Source organism: Hoplias malabaricus, chromosome Y, assembly GCF_029633855.1.
Source record: "Hoplias malabaricus isolate fHopMal1 chromosome Y, fHopMal1.hap1, whole genome shotgun sequence".
NCBI lineage: Eukaryota > Metazoa > Chordata > Actinopteri > Characiformes > Erythrinidae > Hoplias > Hoplias malabaricus.
Genome location: NC_089820.1, coordinates 44,706,818 through 44,727,109, shown reverse-complemented (window position 1 = coordinate 44,727,109; position 20,292 = coordinate 44,706,818). Strand labels below are relative to the sequence as shown.

At 38.8% G+C, this 20,292-nt stretch overlaps 1 protein-coding gene and 1 long non-coding RNA gene across 2 annotated transcripts; one reads left to right on the top strand and one right to left on the bottom strand.

Annotated features, from left to right (window-relative positions):
- Nucleotides 1-1,981: 1,981 nt before the first annotated feature.
- LOC136677679 (uncharacterized) lies at nt 1,982-5,670 on the top strand. Its single transcript, XR_010796404.1, has 5 exons — nt 1,982-2,056; nt 2,720-2,748; nt 3,942-4,082; nt 4,493-4,630; nt 4,720-5,670. It is a non-coding gene; the product is annotated as an uncharacterized lncRNA (long non-coding RNA).
- A 9,343-nt stretch (nt 5,671-15,013) lies between these two features.
- Nucleotides 15,014-20,182, bottom strand: LOC136679482 (amine sulfotransferase-like). The gene is made up of 6 exons (XM_066658014.1): nt 19,980-20,182; nt 18,425-18,627; nt 17,890-18,016; nt 17,266-17,360; nt 16,068-16,248; nt 15,014-15,304 (listed from the first exon to the last, which is right to left on the bottom strand). The coding sequence occupies exons 1-6, from the start codon at nt 20,143-20,145 to the stop codon at nt 15,177-15,179; spliced, it is 900 nt and encodes a 299-aa protein (XP_066514111.1). The 5' UTR covers nt 20,146-20,182; the 3' UTR covers nt 15,014-15,176.
- Between the last annotated feature and the right edge of the window lie 110 nt (nt 20,183-20,292).

The window sequence follows — 20,292 nt, the reverse complement described above, 5'->3', positions numbered from 1 at the left end:
TAAAATGATGGTTAAAAAATCTGAAATTTAGCTATTTTAACCAATCATCAATGAGAAAGCAATTAGTACAAAGAAGGCAGACTTGAGATGTTTTGGAAATATAGTTTGAATAATGTCTTTGTGTCAGTTTTAGAATAAAGAGAAAGATGACTGCAGACACTGGAAAACGTGTTAATAAAGTGCATAAACTTTATATAATAAACTGCATCAAAGTAAATAGCCTGTCTACATGCTGAGTGTAATAAAATAGAACATTTCTCACTAAGGTACAATATTATACATATACACGATGGAGGTAACTGAGATGGGTTCTATATTTATTTTAATAAATAAACATTTTAAATGTTGTTGTTGCAGCCATTAGATCGAAATATGCCAGTAGCAGGTAACAGTGAACAGGGATGGGTGTGATGGGTGATAGCATGAACGATGATGATAACGATTATGTGTGTATTCACCTCCATGTGGATAAAAAGCCAGAACGCTGTTGGGCTCTATACGTGTGAACACATGCGCGTTAACACGTTATTAAAATTTTGCGTGTTAACACGTACAATTTTGTCGCGATAACGTGACCAAAAATAACACGTTTACACGCTTTTTAAGGTTTTCGCCAATGGGAGGCCTCAAATCCCGGCGTATTTACATATTCATGATAGGATTTACACCACACACTGTAGCTGACACGAAACATAAATCTTCTGTGAACGTAGTCCCTACGTTTCATCTGAATTATTCATAACATAGTGAGCTAAGCGCTGACCTATGGCTACGTTGAGCCCTACGTGAGCAGTGTGAAGACAGCAGTACTAGTAAGATGATCCCCATAGCAACTGGAAGTTTATTTTTCACAATAAAATAATCTGGTGTTTAATACCTTAAAATTTATAAACATGCATATTATTATTATTATATAACTTAATTTATAACATGCTCTAAAGCTTTTCATAGTTTTATATCAAACAAGCATCACTATTCTCTCACACTGTATGTGTGTAAGACATACTGAGGCATAATTCATTCACATTGATAAATTATGTGCATTCTTTTAATAGCATGCTGCTAAAAAATACGGTGCCAATACAAACCCATAGTGAAATTTCCAGATCCTCCTCTTTCTGTAAACATGCATAATATGTTTAAAGTTACATTAATTTACTCATGTTTTATTTAATTATGTGTATCTACTTTTATATATACATTAAAAACTTGAGAGGTTAAATCTCCTTCAAAATAGAATTGAACCAAAAAATCTGAATTAAAAAACTGCTTTTTTCAGCAGTAAAATCTGTTGTGGTTGAAGTGAGGGGTTTATATATATGTTCAACAATATAATGTATTATATTTAAATATGTATAATGGTTATGCAAAATCTCATGAACATTAAACACTGGAATGTTTCCGTTATTTGGTAAGTTAAGGCTTTATGTTGTTTCAGCAATAACGCAATACACCAGTAGTTGGCAGTAAAGAATCATGATACGCTTAATACACAAACTTAATGTGTTAACACGTAAATACCTTAGCGTGTTAACACGAAATTATACGCTACGTGTTAACACGGAGAATCCAACCCGTTTAGAGACCAACGGCGTTCCATACTATATTGGACATGATCAACCATGTCAACCCCTGTGACTCATGGATTGACTCATGACATATATGGATTTACTGACATATATAAGTATGAATTAAAAAGGAAAATAGCATGCTTAATTTGCTTTAAACTGACAATTTTATTAAACTGACGGAAAAACCCGAGCTCGCTACAGAAATTCTTGAACGCAACCGTGACGTCACTGGTGGAAAACAGCTGAGCAACGCTGCGGTAAAACACCGTTATGACAGTATCTAGCTAAATGATCAACATTATTCATGACAATAGCCTAGCAATAAGCTATACTCAAATTTAGAGGTACCGTTATTCTTGTAAATGTGATCGAATTCATCCGACACTATAAACCTCCGTAATGCAACTACGTAGCCGAGTATAATCTGAGCCACCGAGTTTAGCAAGTCAAGCTAACGTTAACTAACACCAACTAAAACAGGCCAAGTAAGTGTACTTACCCTGTTTACCTCCATGTTACAGAGGCTCTTGAACACCTTTCGTTGGTTTCCTTACATGCCCATATTGTTGGAAAAGTGCCAGTGAAATGAGCTACAGATAACGGAGTGAGCGGAGGGTCGTTTCCAAAGTGCCCGTTTAAAGTTGACAAATTTAGTCCATTTTCTGGATTTTTTGGGATCTTTGGGCCATTTGTGCACAGATGTCCCACTGTACATTTAACTATTGCAGCCAAAAACAACACACATTTTCGTCATTTTGCATTAAATTAAGTGCAACTTCTAGAGTTGTTGTCCACCATCTACGTCACATGCAAGACTCCTATTAGTTTCCGAACAACGTTGGGGGGACCAACGGTCTTTTAAACCTTATTCCTTGAATTAGTGAGAAATAACATGTTTTCTGACTATCAACAAACACAAGTTAGGAACTCAAATTCCACTGTATTTATTTGTTTGACACTTTCATAGAGCTGGTGCTTAGCCTTTAAGTGTTTCACAATTCCCGCCTCTCTAATGCCTCTCATTGGCCTGTTTCAACTCGACCTGTTTCAATTGTTTCAATTTCTGCGCAATGATTGGCCAGGAGACGCAAATAGAGTGCGTAATTGAAACAGTGGGATGTACTAACGTTTCGTTCTCCTTTTCTCAGTTCTACAGCGAACAGACAACGATTGAAAGGTACGTGTTAGGTCTCATTCATTGCTTAGAGTTTAGTAAAACCTCACGATTTGAGTTTAAAGATTATGGTAGTAGCGTTGTTGTTGCGTGTGTCGTTGTATAAAGCCCAGCGTTCAGTAAACAGCTTGTGTAAACACTATTATCTTTATAATCTGCTTTTTTTCAGTTAAATTGCACCAATTTTGTAATATATATTAAAACTGTAAGTGTTAGTTGTAGGGAATGTGTTCTGGTAACGTTAGTTTTTGTTGTAGGTTTGTTAAACGTTTGTGTTTACATGATTAAATTATATTTCTTGGAATCTCAGATGTTAAAATATTAGTTCAGTACTATTATAACGTGGGTAAAACATCTGAGTTGTATTTGTTGTTGCTTAGTGATAAAATATGCACTTTGTGTTAGGTGTACAAGACCCATAAGATGTTGCTGTTTAGTGATAAAATATTCTATTACAAGCATTATGTGTACAAAAACATTAGTTGTTTAGTATTAAAAAACTCTATTATATGTAATAGGTGTACAGTATTAAAATATATATTAGGTGTTCAAAACACAAGTTATTGTTCCGCATTAAAATACTCCATTATAAATATAATACCTGAGTTGTTTTTGTTGTTGTTTAGTGGTAACATATTCTATTATAAGCAACATTAGTTGTTTAGTATTAAAATGGTCAGTTATATTACTGTTAGGTGTATAGTATTAAAATATTGAATGTATTAGGTGTACAAAACACTAACTACTTGTTGTATTAAAGAGACCATTTCCATTAATGCTGACTTTTTTAAACCTCTTCACTGTGTGTAATCATGTCTTGGATCAGTTTACCAAATTAATTTTAGTTTAATACAACGTAATGCTCATTTTTTTTCTTTCTGCAGTGTGCCTATTAAATGTCTGAATTTATGTTGCCTTGTCTTGCTATTGTTATGATTAACAAGCTATTATGGACCCATTAAGCGGGAGCCATTCACCATTGTCAGCATGTTATGTGTTATGTTAAATAGGGCTTTCAGTTGATTGCTTATTGGATCACTCTGATGTAGTACTTATGCTTAAATATAATTATTTAGACCAGCTGTGAATTTTAACACCTCAGCCCCCTGCCCCTCAACTGTTTTGTATTTGATGATCTCTGGGTCTGAATGTTGGTCTGATCTTTTTATTTTTGTCTTAAAATATTGTTTTTACAGAATGGATTCACGACAGGTTTTGCTTTGAGGCAGACGGTGAGGTCACCCTTCAACCCACACCTGAAGTAGCCCAGGTAGCAAGAGAGAGCTTGCCTGGTGACGAGGAAGTGCTGGCATCTGCAGTGGTGATGGAGACATCAGGTTTGTCCTCTCTGAACTCTGATGCTTTTGTGTAATTAACAATATATTTGAAACACATGGTTAATGTGAAATTTTTTGTATGTCATGTATTAATTAGACCTCAAAAGGTGATGCTCAAGGGGGTCACGGTAAGTGTCGTGGCTCATCAAACATTGCTCTGCTTTGTAGTTCTGGAGATTTAGTTTGTTACTGTGCACGTCCTATCTGCCCTGTTGCTTTGCTAGAGTAGTAGTATGCAATATTTAATCACTGTGCTTTGACTGGGATTCTTTAACACCTGACATTTATTTCTTCACTCAGTCATCCACACTTCACATTTATTTACACTTTTAATTAACGTCGCATTTAAAAACACTTCTACAACTGGTGTTTTTTGACAGTCTGCTCACTTTTTGCTTCTCTTCCATCAGCCCCTCAATCACCTGTCCTGATGACCTTTCCAGTCCATGTGAGCCAGAGTGCTGCAATGACACCTCCCCCCAGTGACCCCAAGTCGTTTGCCGAGGAAAGCTACTCAGAAGAGGGAGGCACCCTGTGTGTCTCCTGAGGTCAGGTCACTTCGAATTGTTTTGCTTGGTGATTTATGTTTATAACAATGTACTTGTGAACACATACTGACAGTCATGTCTTCTGTAAGGTCCTGTGCTTCCAGTGAGCTGGAAACAACATCTTCCTAAGGAGCAGCATGAGTGGATCAGCCATGCCATGTTTAAGAGGGATGGTGCAGGGAGAGCTGTTCTAACCGAGCAACTCCGGATGTGGTGGTATCCTCCTCTGTGTAATGTCCTTAATGACCAGCCTCCGGCTTCCCCTGCTGCCTTCTTCACCTGGCCCTTCTGCCTTTGGATGCCCTACCGTATCTGGGGAAGTCAGACTGTTGTGCCAGCAGCCAGAGTGCCTTTGCGCTGCTCATCGCCTGACGTCGTGCGGCTTGTACAAGACAATCAGGAGGCTGCTCGACTTGGACAGCTGGTACTAACCACCTGACTGATCTGGCAACCCGTTTGGCTGTTCCTGTACCTGTTTGGAAGAAGCTGTTTTGATCCCTCGGGTTTTCCTGTTTACTCCTTTCTACTGTTATTTCTGTATTTATATCTGTTTTTATAACCTACTAACCATCCATATATCTATCTTTTAGATTGTCTCCGCAGGAACATTTATTACAGAGGCACTAAAACTGCCACCGGACCCTGGAGTATCGTTCTTGTTGTAAGTTACTAAAATCAACTAAAAGCAGTAAGTACCTGCAATTCCATGGCTACTACTGGCTGTTTTGCCTGCTCAGAGTGTGGCATGTTTAGTTTAACCCCCTTTTCCACCTCTAGCGACAATGATAGTGGTTGTGTTTGTACTAAGTGTCACCTAGTTAGCTCTCTGGTGGATAAAGTGGACCAGCTAGAAGTGCGCATCCGGAGCTTATTATTGTCAAGGGATAAACGGTGAGATTCAGCGTTAGCAACTCCGGGTGCCTTAGGGAGTGTTAGCACCCCCTCGACTCCGGCCCTCACAGCGGGCTGAATGGGTGACGTCTCGGCATCATAGCCGGAAAGCTAAGGCTGATGCTAATGCTGAGGCCAAAGCTGGCCCACCGGGACACCACGCCCCTCCGATTCGCGTGTCAAACAGGTTTGCTCAGTGAAGCACCTGCTGAGGAGCATGTTAAGAGTGCTCTGGTTATTGGAGACTCTATTGTTCGACACGTGAAATTGGCTACTCCTTTAGGGGCGCCGGCAGTAACAGGTAGCTGTTTATCGGGAGCCAGAGCGCCGGATATTAGTGGCAACCTTAGACTGTTGGCTAATAGGAGATATTCGAGGGAAGTCATTCATTAAGGGGCCCATGATATTCGTCTGCGGCAGTCTGCGGTAACTAAGGGTAATATTACAGAGGTGATTAAACTGGCCCAGACTATGCCCGATGCCGTAATCTGCTCTGGTCCCATACCAATGTGGCGTGGCGCTGAAGCTTACAGCAGACTTTCGGCGTTAAACTGCTGGATGTCCAAGTGGTGTTCCAAAAATCAAGTGGGCTTTATAGACAATTGGTTACATTTCGAGGGCAAACCTGGTCTTATAGGTAGGGATGATATCCACCCCACGTGGGAGGGTGCTGCCTTACTTTCTTGCAGCATAGCACATAGTCTTTTAGTTAGTCAGCAGAGTAGTGTAGACAGCTGCTTACAATCCAGAGCCAGGACCAGGCCGCAGACAGACAGGCTAAACCGACCGTCTGCGTCTTGAGGCGTCACCCAGGTTCAACTGTATTGAGACTGTCTTTCCCCTGAACTAAAATGTAAAAGTAGAAAAACAAAATCAGCCTGTTTCAGCAACTTAATCAATAATAAATCATACACAACACCTAGCAGCAACACCTCAGAACTAAAATTCTCAACATAAGATCACTAAACTCAAAAGCACTCATCGTAAATGATATTATGAGTGATCATAAATTCAATGTTTTCTGCCTCACGGAAATGTGGGTTAGACCAAATGAATATTCAGCACTAAATGAAGCCACCCCCCTAGGCTATAATTATGCACATAGCCCAAGGGTATCGGGCAAAGGAGGTGGAGTATGTGTAATTTACCAAAATACCCAAGAAATTAATCTTAAACAATGTGACACCTTCTCTTCTTTCGAGGTTCTCTCCACTATTACAAATCCGGTCACAAAAAAGGACGCATTTTTATTATGCAACATTTACAGACCACCAGGGCCTTACTTAGAATTTCTGAAAGAATTCAGCGATTTTTGCTACAAACCTAGCGGTGTGGAATCAAAGTTATAATTGTAGGAGATTTCAATATCCATTTTGAGAAGGGAAGTGTCCCACTAAAATGCATTTACCTCAATCTTAGACAATATTGGTATTACTCAAAATGTAACAGGGCCTACACACTACTGCAGTCACACTTTAGACTTAGTTCTGACACTAGGTCATAACATTGACAAAATTAATATCTTACCGCAATCCTCAGCAATCTCCGACCATTACCTAATTTCATATGAGCTACGTCTTAGCCGTAATATATATGTAAGAACCCTCGCTATTCTACAAGGCGTATAATAAAACCATCTACCCCCTACAATTTATAGAAAACCTCCCAGAACTATCAACCCCAGTTCCAACTCCATCAGACCCAATGGACCTAGATGTACTAACTGATTACATAGAAAATACCTGTCGATCTACTTTAGAAAAGGTAGCACCACTTAAACATAAGTATAAGACAGAAAAAGCTCGCACCATGGTATAATAAGACCCGTACTTTAAAACAACCATTACGGAAACTAGAGCAGAAATGGCAATCAACCAAGCTGGAAGTGTTCCATTCTGCCTGGAAGGTCAGCCTTATAGAGTATAGAAATGCCCTCACTAAAGCTCGCTCAGCATATCTGGCCTCGCTGAACTCCAATAATAAAAATAATCAAAGAGCACTGTTTAGTGTGTTTTCTAGAATTACAAAAAATCAAGCAGGTTCCGAAGAACTAATTCCAGCAACTCTCACCAGTAAAGATTTTATGGCCTTTTTTAATAATAAAATTGAGAATATTGGACAACAAACTCAAGCCACAGGATTAAATTATTTATTATACAGGACCATTATTGTTTACATTATACATGTTACCGCTAGGCACAGTTGTAAGAAACCATGACATTAACTTTCACTGTTACGCAGACGACACGCAATTGTATATTTCAGTCAAGCCCGATGGGGAAAAACACAGATTAAAGAAAATAGAGGACTGTGTAAAAGACGTGAAAGGCTGGATGTTGCGTAACTTCCTCCTTCTAAACAGCAACAAAACAGAGGTCCTGCTTTTGGGTCCAAAAGTGGCAAGAAATAAATTATCAGATTTAATTTTAAATCTAGCTGACTTTCCAGTTAATCCTGGTTCAGCAGCAAAAAATCTTTGTCATAATTGACGCGGATTTATTATTTGATCAACACATGGGCAGTATCACTAGGACAGCTTTTTTACATCTTCGCAGTATTGCTAAGATTAGAAATGCCTTATCCCTTCAGGATGTAGAAACATTAGTACATGCCTTTATTACTTCAAGGCTTGACTACTGTAATGCACTACTGTCAGGATGCACCAGCAGCAATTTAAGTAAACTTCAACTAGTTCAAAATGCTGCAACTAGGGTCTTCACTAAAACTAGAAAATTTGAACATATCAGCCCAGTTCTTTCATCACTTCATTGGCTGCCTGTTAAATTCCGCATTGACTACAAAATTTTATTATTAACATATACAGCTCTACATGGGCTTGCTCCTGAATACCTTCAAGATGCAATTTCCTATTATGAGCCTCCACGTTTACTCAGATCACAGAATACTGGATTTTTAATTGTTCCCAGAATTCAGAAGGCCTCAGCTTGGGGAAGAGCCTTTTCTTATAAAGCCCCCGAACTCTGGAATGATCTTCCAGAAAATGTTCTGGACTCAGACACAGTCACAATCTTCAAATCTAGGCTAAAAACTAATTTGTTTAGTTTCTTTTGGTAGCTAATGCTCCCCCATAGATAAAGGCGGCAGATCCGGGGGGTCCATGGACACAGGGAATTATAGTAAACTGAGACGCTGGTGCTGTCGTCATGTCACTTCTCGCGATCACTCAGGTTTGTTGACGTTGGAGCGGATGGATGCCAGTGTTTCAGGATGCTCCCGTGTCTGTCCTTCTGGTTCTCTCCTTTTAGTTAAAGCTGTCATAGTCAGATCTGCCGGAGTCATTAGCCACACTCTGGAAATTTTCATATTTTCTACTTTACAAACACAAAAAAGTTCAAAATTCCATCCCTTTACATCCTTCCGAGTAAGCGACTGCCCACCTGTCCGTCTGGACACTGATGGATGACTGTCGAGATCCTCCTCCACGCTTCAGATCAGCTGCCCACGCTCCAGCAACCTTGCCTTGTGCCTTGAAGCTGCCCCTACACTGAAGTTCTCATGGACTACTAACTATTATTACCAGTAGATTGACCAGAGGAGTATGGGTCACCCCTTGTGAGCCTTGGTTCCTCCTAAGGTTTCTTCCTCAGCTGGAGGAGTTTTTCCTTGCCACTGTTGCCCCTGGCTTGCTCAGGTTTTACATATCATTCAAAGTGTTTTTTACATTTCATGTCAAATCTTTGTCTTACTGGAATTCTATGAAGCTGCTTTGTGACAACATCAGTTGTGAAAAGCGCTATATAAATAAATTTGATTTGATTACTACTTGGCCACGGAGTACTTCGAGTGTCGCCGCTGTCACAAGAAGGTGGCGGGATGGTCGCGGGATGTCTTGGAGCAGCTAGATCCTGCACACCGTGCGTTGTTTCCAGCCATTCTCACGTACAGGTATGCACACAGCAGTTATTCTTCAAGCACTCGCTACAGTGACACATGTGTAAACCATGTTTGTGTATGTGTTTAACAGGTTGTCCTGTGACGTGAAAGTGGTCCGGCTGATGCGCGAGCGATCCCTTGGCAACAGCACCACTGCGCTGTACCTTAAAAGAGCTTAAAGAGCAGTACAGCGAGACCTGGATGACCAACACAATGCGCTACCTTGCTGTGTGTAAGAAGTTCCAGGTCTCTGGAACGATGGGTTGAAAAGTCTTAAAGATGGGTTCAAAAAAAGGTAAAATATATATATATAATTTTTTTTTTTAAATACATTTTGTGTGAGTGTTAAAATATAGCCAAGCACTAGGGTGGACGCAGTACACTGTTTGTGTTTTTGTTCAAGGTGACAAAGAAACTGGCTGGAGATGCCGCTGGGACAGCAGCCTGGGTCACCAGCGTGGGAAATAAGTTTGGACAGGTCCTCATGTCTGTACTCACAACCCACGAGGGAGACGGGCTGTTGCCCATGGCAGTGGGGCTAATGGGGCGCTACCAAGACGCTGGAGTCCCTCTGCCCAAGCTCCTGTACGTGTACAGGGACTGCTGCACTAAAACAGGGGGATTGAGAGTGGCTGACATGTTCCACGAGTGGGAGGAGCTTATCAGACTGGACGCGTGGCAAATGAAGATTTGCTGTGGGAGTCACCACAGACAGTCACCAGCTCTACGGCATCTTCATGGCAAAGCTGTCTGCCTGCGTTTTCTAGTGGGATGCTGGGGACGTGGCTCGTCTGCGAGAGGCTGTTCTGTCAGAGCTAAAAGGGAAGCAGGGCATCGCTCACTTGACAGACAACGAGCTCAACGCCAAGCTGAGCGCTAAGGCACACACGTGGGGCACGAGCAACCAAGGAGCTCATAGATCAGCTGCTGGTAGCTTTTAAAGACATCAAGGACACGATGGGCGTCCCCCTGTTGGACAAGGAACGGATGAATGTCATTTGGGACACAACAGCAACACCTCGATTGCATCCAAGATCCTTGGACGGGGCAGGTGACCAAAGGAGGGGTCGTTCTTCCCATGTACCACTGTGCATGTGGTTCCACATCCCTGGAGTCATTCCACCTTCACCATCATTTCATTCCTGGTGAGGGTTTTTTTTTTCCCCTCTCTCCTCCCCCTTCTTCTGAACTTTGATTGTGTGCATGTGAGTTCATGGTGGAGTGATTTTTAAATATGTTTTATTTGTCCTTCAGGCAGTTCTGCCAATGCAGAGAACTTCCAGGCATACCTCCTGGAAGGGCTGGTGAGGTGGAACGAGGACCACGCTGCATCAGCTGTGAACCAGTCGGAGCAGGTGCTGCAGTGTTATACTGGCCACCTGCAGCATGCCCTCAACCAGCTCAGTGAGGAGATGCTGGGCTGTAAACTGGTTGAGGATTACACCAAGCCCAGAGTATACAGGTAACATTTTTGAACGTGACTCATTGTGCTATAACCATAAAGCCAAACTATTTTCACTCAGCTGTGTGATTATTTGTTTCAGGTGAGCTGATTGGCATCGAGTACCTCTTCTCCCAGCAGTGCAAGGAGCTGAGGGTCGATATCAGCCGGGACCCAGATGCAGCTGATGACCTGTCCGAATGGGAGGACGCAGGATTTGATGAAGCTGAGTCCTCTGTCGGAGTGGAGGACAATGACCCCACTGTTGGCCCTCTGTCATTAGGTGAGTCCATTCAGAAGGTGAATCTGAAGATGCTTCCGTAGACCCAGTCCTCCCCTTTCAAGCTCCAGAAGTAAGTGCTTTTGTGTTTTACACTATCTGAGCATTTAACCATAAATGGAGATGGGAGCACAATTAACCTGAATGTCTTCATCTTGTCAGGTTTTCAGAGGGACGGGTGGAGCGCCAGGCTACGAGTGTGTGGTGAGGCTGGCCAGGTTCCTGGTGGACTTGCGCGATGAAGCCTGTCTTTCTGAGAAGCAGGTTGCCGACATCGTTGCTCTCTGGAACCGTCTGCCGGATGTCGACAAGCAACGTGTCTCTTACCAGCCGAAGCACAGGGAGCAGCTCCTTCAAGGTTACTTTAAGACCAGCCATTCAAAGACCACAACTTGAGCAAGAGGAGCAGGGGGACCACTGACTTTTTTTTCACATGGACACTGATATTTATAACAGAAGTACATCCATATAGACAATCTATCATGGTAGTCAGCAGTATTTGCTCTCAATGACTTTTATAGTTAATATACAATACTACTGTACTGCTATGGTCAAGATTTATTACATTCATTACAAATTGATCCACAATCCAGTATATAATTCAGACTTCTTACTTATTTCATATTCTGCACTATAGAAACAAATGACTGTTAACCTACATATGTACATACCAATACTGTACTTAAATATATAGGATGTGACCTTTTTGTAAATAAATTAGCCATTTGTATTTATATACTGTTGTTGTAAATAAATCAGTTAAAATACATTGACATTTCCTGTGTTGCTCAAATATATAGTATTTTACTATTAACAAAGCTCACACTAATACTACTGAAAACATACTATGTTTATACGTTGTTATACATGTACTAAAGGCAACATATTGGAATGTTTACAAATTCAAAGTGCCCCGTTTTCCCCTCATTCTATTGGAATCTGCCTTGGCCAATGAGAGCATGCAGCCCGCCCATCACATGGCTACTTAGTCCAGAGTTGCTCCTCCTCTTAAGAGGGCAACAGCAGAGCAGAGGGGACATGGGGCTCACCCTTTGCTTTGCTTTTTTATTTTTTTATTTTTATTTTTTTCTCCTCGCGTTTTACACCCTGGTGTGCTTCCTAGGGCGGTCACAAGACCCCCGTTGGCGTCTTTGGGCCTGGGCGGGTCCCAGGGCCTCACTGGAGGGCCCACAGAATATCGGGTGGGGTCCTGGTCCTCAGAGCTGGTGGCGTTCTGAAGTTCTCTGTGGGGATTCTCCGTCATTGCTGATCTGCTGCCTTGTGAGAGACACATCCACGCAGGTCTCTCCTTCTGGTTTTTAACCAGAATTTAGAAAACCCAGTTTGAATACCTGATTGGTCCTCAGGGATTGGGGATTGGCCCATCTCTTGCCCCTGATTGGCATTTTCATGTATCTTTTTGTAGTGACATCACATAAAATTTATGACACTTGATAAGACAAAGACTTTAAGATGAGCCCTGTTGAATGACTACCCCATAATTCTGAGTCATACTTTTGCAATATTAGAGCTTATATGTGAACACAAAGTAATATCATTCAGACAAACCATGTTTTACTTCATTTTTAACCAAATAACAGAGTATGTGGCTACCTTGGTTCCTATAAGTTCATATAAAAAAGTGACTTTAAACACATGTAAATTAATTCGACCCGTTTTGATTGTCTAAATGGAATTAATTTCACACAGTTGTACCCATAGGCAACTTGTTCACCAGATAAACTTTACGAATTAAGGAATGTCTTCCAAGATGTATGAGAAGACCTCAAGGTTGAGTCTGTGTGTCTTTGCATTACAGAGGAGACCATAAAAAGGTCCAGAGTTTCCGACTCTTCTCTGGGTGTTATCTCTTGGGGATGTCTCTGAGCGAAGATAGGTCTTTCAGCATAAGATAACTTTTGGCATATTAAGTCCCAAAAAGTATCATTTATTTTTATTAAAAATTAATAACCTGTTCATCTCCACTACATATTTTAGTTTGTGTTTGGGGGAGTACACTCACTGAAGATAACAAACAATTACTGTAAGGTCCAGTGTGGACAATATGTATACTCCCTATAGAAAAATATTGCGTGAAATAGTACACAGCTGGGGCACAACATCACCATACCTAATGCCAAGTATGGGGTAGAGGGCTGTACAGCACCCAAGTATCATTTTAAATAGTGGAATATTTTAATTTAATGTAATGTAATTAATTGTTTTCTAAAAAATGTTTCAGCAACAGATTTACAGATGTATGTGTGTGTGTGAGGAGATGAGGGAGTGCAAAATGCCCCATACAAGCAGACACACACATGCTTTATTTTAGGCCAAATATAAAGGTTCTGAGAATTTTTTCTGCAGTGCTCAGTAGGCCAGAAACTTTTAGACACATATTGTTGTCATTTTGACATTTTTAAGCTACCTTCACTGCTTTTTGTATTGTTACCTGATCCTTCCTGATCCTTCTTCAATTATCTCTATTTGTTCCACTAAGTTCTGCTGTTCAGTTTGCTGACTAAGGGGCTGAATGAAGAAATGCTCTGAAACTGTTTGCGTTGCTGTATTGAAGTGTGAGGTGTCATGCTACACCAGCCTGTAGCAATGGGTATGTGCTCTTTAATACTTTTAAATACATATACCTTTAACTCTCTATTTAAGCACATTGCTTTACTTATATATATATATTTATTTATTTTTTATACATTAAAACATTTAATTATAGTGCTTATAGCATTAACTGTAGCAGCTTTTACATTAAAAGTTTTCACTGAGCTGTAGCACCAATAATGTTAATAGGTAGCTCTGACTGTAGTGATTATAAACTGAACTATATTTAGCTATCTAAATTTACATATAACACAGCAATGCATCTATAAACCTCTAGCTATATGAGAGTAACTCAAAGTGTTTAGTCCTGACATTTCCAACAGTAATTTTAACTACAATATTTAAAGTCTTAAAACTATAGCTTCCTATAACTGTTAATACTGGCTATGGATTAAACACCTGAACTCAGTGTTTTCAACATGGTGTCTGTATCCTAGAATTAGTCATTTCAGTCCTAGTCATGAATTTGCTAACGGCAAACTTCATAAATGTTATTGTGAAAAGATTCAGGGAAACTGAAGATATCTCAGTCTATGTAGGACAAGGCCAGAAAACACTTCTGAATGTGCATGACCTTCAAGCCCTAACACAGTATTACAAGTGATTGCGAGCTATATCACGAGTATTACAAGTACCACAGACTAGGGTTGTGCCATACCGTATCGTTCGTGATGATATCGTCATATTTAAAAAAACAAAAAACAAAACACCTATCTTGATAATCGTGATCTTCTTACTTGTTCGCATAATGACTCAGCACAGCAAATATTCAGTGTTTGTTTTCTTATTTACCTTTTTGCTGTTTATATATTATTTACAATATAAACAATGTTTACTTATTTCTTTTGTCACTTCTTTATATTTGAAAATTTAAAACTGTTGAATTTGTAATAAAATAAAACTTTTTAAAAAATGAAAGCTCTTAATACTATTAATATATATTAAATATTTAATTTAATATTATTAATATTAATATAACATTTATTTTATTGCTTTAGTGCATTCTTGAAATTATAAAAAATTTTTTTCAGTGTTTTGTTCATATCGTCAAGAATTGTTATCGGCAAAAAACCCCGAAATATCACGGAGAACACACCAAACTCCTCACAGACAGTCACCTGGAGCAGGACTAGAACCCACAACCTCCAGGTCCCTGGAGATGTGTGACTATAACACTTGTTATAGTCAAGTGTTAACTATCAATTTGTTAAAATATATAATGTTTTCTCTGTATAGTATTTATTATTCAGTTATTTTCACGTAGAAAACCAACAAATAGAGACAGATCAATAGGTGTTTTAATGCAGCAAATAGTTTTGTAATTTCAGTAGAGCTCAGTGTCTAATGATGAGTAGCACAGCAGTCAGACACCCACAGTACACCAGAGGGGTGTTTACTATTGCAGAGTGAATATTGTTTGTTATTTTTCAGTTCTTCTGTTTAGTGATATCCCACACAATCTCCAGAGGAATATCCTTCATTTTTTCCTGATATACTTGGTTGAAGTATTCATTCTGTGCTACAGTCAGATAGTTTTTCCAGTCACCCACTGTCCCTACAACAACACAACAACAATATATGACATTATAAAAATAGCACATCAACTAAATTTACAGCATAATATGATATATATATTATTTTCATAGAACAAATAAACAATGCATTCATTATTATTTTTCAGTTCAAAATACTGGCAGTATTCTTTTGCTAAAATTATATGTAACATTTTGGGGGGGGGAATACAAAAAAATTACCTTTGCAAAAGACATCTAATATATTTTGAAATGTATGTTAAACAAATAGATTCATTGATTAATTTTCTGTAACTTTTTCATCTTGTTCCAGGTTGTGGGGTGTCCGGAGCCTATCCGGAATCATTGAGTACAAGACAATACAAGAAATACACCCTGGTGCCAGTCCATCACAGGGCATCAGTAATGCATTTACATTATGTATTAATTTGTAATGTATTAATGCTCATACATTTTGATGTGTGAAACACTACAGTGCCACAGTGCCATTCTAGATAAAAACTGAACAAAATTCCATATTTAAGATTGTTTTCTGTAGAGAATGTCATTTATTTTCATCTTAAACAAAATATATACATTAAATAAGGGAGGGGAGGGGGACAGTTATCATAAAGTTTTTTGTATAAATCTTCAGTAATGAAATAATACATAATAAAATAACAAAATGAACACTGTAATTCATTTTGAAATGAGGCTTACCACACTGGATTTCAGTTTTAGAATTTAGTATCATATATGTTTTTGCTCAAATAATGAATGTTCCGCTTGTAATTCTGAAATGTTTACCTTTTCTGAGGAAGGCACCCTTCCCTGGAACCTTGTCGGTACTTGACATGAACTCATAATTTGCTTTTGGGTCTTGTTTCATGTAATTGAAGCTGGCTCTCTCCACCACGCTGTCCAGAGCTGCATCTGAAAGAGTCTTTCCCACAAACTGACAAATCTTCACCACTGCTGCCCTCAGGTCCTGAAACACAGTAAACACAGACAGTTTGAATTATAGCTGTGACACAATCAACATCACAATCAACATTTCATTTTCTCCTTCCAGTCAATCTCAGACTAATTGGTTTTAAACATTTGCTCTTGTTCATCAGAGCTCCATATGGTCAAATTGAGTGTAATATGAGCGCATGGAACTTTCACTGAGTGTTTTGGTTTCATTTCTACTGTATCTCTATGACAGACTCATGCCTTAGTGCATATAAATTTGAATATAATAGGGTAACTGTGTAATATTATGTAAAATACAGGAAGTGTTGCAGAAGCTAAAGTTTAGATCCATAAACATGCTTCTGTTGCTAAACTGAGAACAAAGAAAAAAACATGGTTGTAGACCAGGATACATAAAATGCCACAATTTCTGGAAAAGAAAACACAAGACAATCAAACTGAGAAAATCCGGGAGACGTGTACAAGAGAAAAAGACTGAAAATTGAAACAGACTAGACACAAGTTAAAATTTGTTTCAACTGTTTCATGACAAGGAAACCACTGAGAGCAGATCGAACTGACAGAAGCACAGTTATATATTGCATGAAGTGCACAAACACATTACTGCCTTCCATTTTTGGTGTTCAATGTTCTTTTGTGTCTATTACTTGACAGCACCACGTCCTTTCAGACCTGTATTGTTGAGTTGTTCTTGCAGTTTTGGGTTTGCTCAAATCTGAATTTATGCATTAAGCCCCAATTTGAGGACTGTCAAATAGGCATGTTCCTCAGCTCATTTCCTATTGGACACAATTGTTTTGAATTCATTGTTTGAATTATGGCATTCCAGATCCCTACACAAGGGGATTATTTTCTGATTTCACAAATGTCTCATGACAAAGTAACAAATTAGACTTAATGGATGTTTTGACTGGAAATGAAATCTATAAAAAATCTTAGATCAGTTTCCAAAATTCAAAGACAAAAAAACAACAGATTTATGAAAGTGAATGAAAATTAAATAATTGAAACTGTGTGAGGGGATTCTGACCTTGATCATTTCCTCGTAGCTGAGAAACAGAATGTTGTATTTGTCTCTGTTGTTGTACCATCCATTAACATGATCAAACCAGCAGCCACCCAACACTGAACAGGAAATAAACAGAAAACTTACAACAGTATAATTAGCCTCTAATACCACACCACACTATAGATAACTAAATATATAAATAGATAATAGTGGGCTCCAATTTATGAGTTTTGATTTTTAAAATGTACTACTTTAGGCTTTAGGCTATGTTGCATCTTTCATAGATTTTTACTGTTTGTACAAAAACTGAAATAAGCTGATTCTCAGACAATGTGGGATAACATGGATGTGAAAGCAAATGCTGAAAAATAAACTCTAAACTAAACTACAGGCAAAAACCATGAACACTAAGACTAACAATGGCAAAGTACTACAAGACACAGACAACACGACAGACCTTAAATAGAGAATATGACTAGAATGACCTGTGAGCAGCTGATATGTGACTTAATGTAACATGACTAAAACACAGAGGGAGTAGGTTGGGTTACTTCTGGGTTTGAATGCAACACACAAATGATATATATATATATATATATATATATATATATATATATATATATATATATATATAAAATGACTGACTCTCTCCAGTGAAGAATTTCTCAATCATCCCGTTGTATGTCTCCCAAGTGTCAAATCTCGTCATAATCTGAGAGAAATGGAAATATGAAACCATGATGTCTTTTGGGTTCCGTGTCACGTAGATGATCTGAAAAAAAAAATTATAATCCATCAGTGTTTGTGAATGTGTCACCTAATACTTTATTAGAAACGACCCCCTTTCTACTTCCACTCACTACCCACTTTAATAGCAACAACCCCTTCTGCTTACACCCACAGACCACTTTATGAGAAACACCCCTTTCTACATCTACTCACTAGCCACTATATTAGAAACACTCCACTTCTAATTTCACTCACTGGCCACTTTATTAACACCCTCCCAATGTACTTACTGTTTCATGATAATCCTTTTTTCTTCATGACTAATGTATTTATTGGAGATTTTTAGCTGACTTATTTTCTCATGCAATGCATTGTAACGTTGACCCTGTTGATTGACCTTGAACACTCACTGACCATAATTTTAATAACTCAAATGAATTCCATTGCTCACCTTGCCTTTCCCTTGTAGGCCGAGGGGTATCAGGTGCTGGTGAAGGTGGGAGCAGAACAGTCTTGGAGACCGGCGGATGTTATAATCTTGTTCTATCTTCCTAAACTCTAGCCAAGGCATTTGTTTGGGTATCAGCTCATCCTTCAATTCTGGGAAATCATCCTCGTACAGGAGAGTTATAATCCTCTGCGTCCATACGGTACCTAAGGAGAAACAGGACAAATGAATACAGAAATGAAAGGATGACATGATTCCTACATTCCTAAAAGTACATTTTTAGCTCAGAAGCATGCTTTGGGTGCCAAATAGTAGTATTTTTTTTCAGTACAAGAGGCACATATTTGCCAACAATTATATTACAGTATAACGTTTAGCTTTTACACTATAACAGAAGGTTTGTTTGAGTCCTTGAACACACTTCATATCTAAAATCAAGGATTACAGTATCAATAAGAAATATGGGATCTATTAATAATAAAACTAATAATAATAATAAGGTCTATATCCCTTATTTTTCATCATACAACAGTAATCTGAATTAATTTCTCATTTACAATTTGCAAGTCATCTTGTTCTCAATAAATCACCCTGTGGTATTACATAAGATTATAAGAGAGCAATTATCTCAGACAGATACATCAGTGTAAAGTGGTGTAGAGATCAAGATGTGTAATTAAAATAGCAGCACATAGGTCATAGTCTTGGTAATGTTCATTTGTGCTTAATATTTAAGCTTTTTCATATCCATCCATTATCTGTAACAGCCATTTCAGGGTCACAGTGGGTCTAGAGCCTACCTGGAATCATTGGGCACAACGCTGGAATACACCCTGGAGGAGGTGCCAGTCCTTCACAGGGCAACACACACACTCACGGTCACTTTTGAGTTGCCAATCCACCTACCAATGTGTGTTTTTGGACTGTGAGAGGTAACCGGAGCACCCGGAGGAAACTCACACAGACACGGGTATAACACACCAACTCCTCACAGACAGTCACAGGAATCGAACCCACGACCTCCAGGTCCCTGGAGCTGTGTGACTGCGACACTACCTGCTGCACCACCGTGCCGCCCTCCTTTTCATATCTACATGGATATCTACATTTTATCATTGAATGTTTGAGGGAAGAAGTGATTTCCTATGTTTTATATTCTCTATTTATTTAATCAATTGATTTGTAAAGAACATATTTCCCTCAAGCATTATTTTTAGACTGTGAATTGGAACACAGGTACCCCACAAACAAACAAACAAACAATCAAACAAATAAATGCCTTGTGCATGTTATATAGAGTGCTAGGAGACAGTGTCTCAAAAACGTAAGAAAGCCTTTTGTAGCTTTTATACAACAATATGAAAAACATTGCAGTTAAATTGCTTATATAAATAATAAAATACAGGATAGTTGATACATGCTGAAACACCATAAATTATGTTTTATCTATGATATGACTCAGTCTTAAAATTTGGAATTAAATCAACTTGATCTGTGGATTTATTATTAGAAATTTAATTAACTAAGGATTTTAACAAAACCCAGAGACCTCACTTACCAGATTTAGGGAAAGTGACAACAAACAAATCATCGTCCTTGATCTTAAAATCCAGCAAACTGTCCAGGTACTCGAGGCTCTGATTAAGTCTGTCATCTACATTATAAACCATTCCTTTGTACATGAAGAGTTTATCAGTCAGTTTTTTGTACTCCTGTTGAGCCATGATTAAGAAAAGTTAATTGTTTCGTAGCCCAGGTTTAGCTCTGCTCTGCTGAAAAAACAGTCCTGTAAAACCACATTTATTTACTGTGCACCCAGCTGACCACAGTGAACTGCTGATCTTTGAACTCTGCAAAGGCATTATATATTC